This window comes from Sceloporus undulatus, chromosome 4, assembly GCF_019175285.1.
Source record: "Sceloporus undulatus isolate JIND9_A2432 ecotype Alabama chromosome 4, SceUnd_v1.1, whole genome shotgun sequence".
Lineage (NCBI taxonomy): Eukaryota > Metazoa > Chordata > Lepidosauria > Squamata > Phrynosomatidae > Sceloporus > Sceloporus undulatus.
In genome coordinates, this window is record NC_056525.1 from 30,515,842 (window position 1) to 30,520,249 (window position 4,408).

General features: G+C 50.2%; 1 protein-coding gene across 1 annotated transcript in view; it reads left to right on the forward strand.

Moving 5' to 3' along the window:
- Positions 1 to 3,712: 3,712 nt before the first annotated feature.
- The window catches only part of GDAP1L1 (ganglioside induced differentiation associated protein 1 like 1), a 434,104-nt gene continuing 433,408 nt past the window's right edge, over positions 3,713 to 4,408 (forward strand). Inside the window, exon 1 of the mRNA XM_042461526.1 lies at positions 3,713 to 3,901. Within this exon, the coding sequence (XP_042317460.1) occupies positions 3,763 to 3,901 (139 nt within the window). The 5' untranslated portion in view covers positions 3,713 to 3,762. The remainder of the gene's footprint in view (positions 3,902 to 4,408) is intronic.

Genomic DNA, 4,408 nt, shown 5'->3' on the forward strand with positions numbered 1-4,408 from the left:
TTTTGCTTTGTTATCTGTTGACATTTTTAGACTGGTAACACTCTCTCAGCCACCTTTCTAATTTTGTTATCCATTTTTACTGGTAATTTGCTTACTGTGTTTTTCATCATGCCCAACAAAGCGAGGCGTCATAAGGCACCCCCTGCCTTGTCAACTCAAATTTCATCTGGGCAAGCTGGAAATATTCAGACTATGCCGGCCTTGGATACCATTCCCACTTCCTCCTTCGGAGGTACGCCGGGCTCAGGTTCCAGAGCTGTTTTTACATCTGGATCTTCAAGTGTTGGTCCAGCTCCAGCTGCTCCTTGTTTGTCCCAATCGGCGATGTTGGAGTTGTCACGTTCAATTGCTGAGCTGATTGCTAATGCCACTGCACCCTGCCGATCAAGTGTTCCAGAATCTACTTCAATTCCATCAGTTGCCAGTTATCAGGGAGCTACATCTTCTAGGCAAGTACCTTCAGCTGCTCGTGACAGGACTCCTGGGACGGTTAGGCCTTTGAGAGTCTTGTCTTCCTCCAGCTCCAGTTCGACGTCAGCGGCATCTTCCAGTTCAGATGGCGAGGCGATCGACAACGGGGATGGTGACAACAGACGTAGACGGTGCAAGAAAGGACGCAGAGCCAAGAAAAGACATTGTTGGGCTCACTCCTTGCAAGCTGCTCAAGATGCCTTCACTGCTGTCAACTCATCTTTACTTTCTGGCAGAGATCGCTTTTGGGTTGAGCATGCCTTGGCCCCAGGCCTGCCGTGCTGGGCCATCAAGCGTTGTACCTGGCGACCCGGTCTTCAGGGGGTTTGGGTCGACCAGGAAGCACAAGGGTTTCCAGTTTGTGCACCTGGAGAGCGCCCTCCTGGCTCTCATCTACCTTGCAAAACCAGGAAGCTGATCCTCAGGGGCTGTTTTGTTGATGTCTTTGGTTTGGTTCCTCCGACAGGTCAAGCAGCTTTGGCAGTCACCTCTACCAAAGGGAAAAAGAAGGCCCCCCTTTCCCCTCCGGTTGACAGTTAGCTAGAAGGTTTCACCATTTTCAGGCTGTTGTTGCCATGGCCTTCCCTGAACGGGCTTGGCAGCTTGACAGTCATTTGCTACATGTCCTTAAGGCCAGAGAGTTCGCTGGTGATTCGGCAGCTATTGCTTATGATACGGCTTTAAGCCAGCATGCCTCCCAGAATTCCAGAGAGTGATGGGATCACCTTCACTCCGAAATTTGGCTGTTGAAAGTTGGAATTCAGGCCATGCCACCTGCCTCTTCCACTTGTTCTGCACCCCCTGTTAGTCGAGATTTTAATGTTGGCAAGTGTTCTTGCCCACAATGCAAATTTGATCACCTTTGTGCTTCTTGCAGAGGTCCTCATGCTAGGCTGTCCTGCCCTCTAGTCCCTCCCACATCTCAGGCCTCGCGGATCCCTCGCTCTACCTCTCTTCTCAGCGGGGGAGCTGGCCCTGTTCCTAAATAGCCATGTTTCAGCTGTGGTTTGTTCACCTGGTTCGTGTTGGTATCCCCCCCTTTTTTCCCTTCTTTACATGTGCATGTTTGATCTCTGGATCATTAAACTGTTTTGCTTTTGGCAAATTGTTCAGTCCATTCACTTGCAGGTTTGGGCTAAGTACCAACATTGCTGTTATTTGCTGATCCGCTGCCTAGCCGGATGACTGCGCTTACTGGTTGCTACTCTGGTGGCGTTGAGGTGGAACCTGGCTTTTCATTGGTGGACATTATGCGTTTTCTCAGATGTGCTTCCGCCAGGCTGAATGCGTGATATGTTGCTGCTTCAGCCGTATTGGACACTTTAGTTTTTGGCATGGGTCAGGCCGGCTTGGCAGCTCCTCTGAACCCTGTTGGTGTTGCTTGCGGGGTAGGGTTGGCGGTGGCGTTCCTTCGGAACGGCCTTTGTGGCGGCAGCAGAGGTTCTGAATCTGGCAGGCATGGTCTATAAGGTTGCATAGCACTATATCAGGAGTCCCTATGGGACACAGGAGCGATGAGGGCATACGTTGTGGTCATTGCAGGGGCCATAATGTGACACCGCTTCCTGGTGACTAGGGGCTTTAGTTAAATGCAATCTGCGGGTTGCATGGATATGAGAGGGTGATAATCTAGCCCTAGCTCATCCTGATGCCTTGCTTTATATGACATGCCATTTATCCTACAATGGTGGGTTGTAAGATGATCCAGAACTCATGCTTTTGGCCAACCCTACCTTTTTGCTGATGCTTGCGTTAATAAAGTTGTGGCCTTTCCTCCACATGTGACTTTGCGTTTTATTGTGGCAGCGCCCTCACAGGCAAAGGCTGACGCCCGACTCCCCGGGCAGGCAGCGTTGCCGCCGGGGCCAGGCGCCACGGAGGTTTGGCGCACCCCATGCATTGCTGGGGTGCGCTGGCCTGTGATTGGCCGGCCGAGGGGGGAAAAGGAAGGACTTCCGCCTCCTGAGCGACACTCTAGAAAACGGATAGTCCCTCTCTATGGTCGCCCTGGCCTCCAGGGCAGCCGATTGGCTGGCTGCTCCTGGGGGCGGGGCGACTCCCCTCTCGGCCCCCACCTTTGAAAAAGGCCTATAAAAAGGCCATGCAGCGTCCTTCTCGGTGCCATTTCTGCTCGGCTCTCCCACCCACCCTCCATAGGGTGCGTAGTTTGCTGTCACAACTTTTAGGGCGGCAGCAGAGGTTCTGGATCTGGTAGGCATGGTCTATAAGGTTGCATAGCACCATATCGGGAGTCCCTATGGGACACAGGAGCGATGGGGGCATATGTTGTGGTCATTGCGGGGGCCATAACATGACACCACTTCCCAGTGACTAGGGGCTTTAGTTAAATGCAATCTGCGGGTTGCATGGATACGAGAGGGCGGTAATCTAGCCCCTAGCTCATCCCGATGCTTTGCTTTATATGACATGCCATTTATCCTACAACGGCGGGTTGTAAGATGATCCAGAACTCATGTTTTTGGCCAACCCTACCTTTTTGCTGATGCTTGCGTTAATAAAGTTGTGACCTTTCCCCCACATGCGGCTTTGCGTTTTATTGTGGCGGCACCCTCACAGGCAATCACTCCCTCTGAGGCCAAAAATGAGGTTTCCAGCATAGATCACATTGTTCACCCAGCACAAATCACCTCAGAGGGAGAGACTCACACCAGCAGCCGAGGCACTGGGAAACACAATGGGATGCACATGCAAACAGCCACCCACCTGTCACTTTGGAGGGCTGTGGATTTACTGAGAAGATCCAGAGCAAAAAGTGAGTTTTTAAAATCTGTGGTAAGTGTGGTATACTGCGGAGCTGCCCAACCTTCCCCCCCCCATTACCTCACCCTCCATTTCGACAGCAGGCAGCTATTTGTATGCATGTCCCACTGTGCTGCTTGAATTGGAGGGCTCTGGATCTTTTGGGAAGATCTTTGGAAAACAGGGAGGTATATTAATGCATTTCAGAGGGGCATAACCCAGTTCTGGTGCTAATGGGCCAGACATCATCTGGTTTGTTCGCACCATAACCTGGAGTTGGGCCATGATTTGTCAGGACATTCACACCAGGATCAGGGATTGGCCCTGCATTGTCTGCAGTGATTGCTGTGAGGATGGGGGGAAGACACACATTACTTGGTACATGCAGATGGGGCCTCACATACAAACTTCCTTTTATCACATATATTCTGCAGTTTAGTAGGCAACACTGAGTCATCTCTCTGTTTGTTTCTGCAGGTCCGTCTGGTCATTGCAGAAAAGGGCTTACCATGTGAAGAGCGAGATGTTAGCATGCCACTTACTGAGCACAAAGAACCCTGGTTTATGCGGCTGAATCTTGGGGAAGAGGTACCTGTGATCATACATGGAGACAACATCATCAGCGACTACAATCAGATTATCGATTACATGGAGAAGAACTTCACAGGAGGTAACAATCTTTGAGGAATACTAGAAATCTCGATTAGGGCACTACTTTTCTCTTGCTGACCTGGAAGCCATGCAAGACAGTGGATATTTTTCAAGATCTCCAAGTCTCTTCATCAGGCAAGATGTTATAAAGAGTGGGGGGGGGGGGGAGGGGGGGGGGGGCAGGGAAGAAGAAAGGGTAAATCTGACTTGATTATGAAATCATGAGGTCTGTATGATCAAAGTCTTAAAATGTAATATGAGAGAAAGTTCCACACCCTCAAATAAGGCTCTGCCAGGTACTGTGATGGTATCCATTTACACATAGAACTGTCCCTTGGGCTGCTGGAATAATCAAATAGCCAATGGTCAAAACATTAAAAATCAGAGCTTTAGTTGGATTTATCCATCATCTTGACTAGAAATGTCGGTTTTCTTTGTCAGACAATAATATACCGTAGGTAGAAAGAAACTAGAGTGGGATAGGAAACATGTGACTCATATAGGGTTGCCATAACCCGCCCCCCCC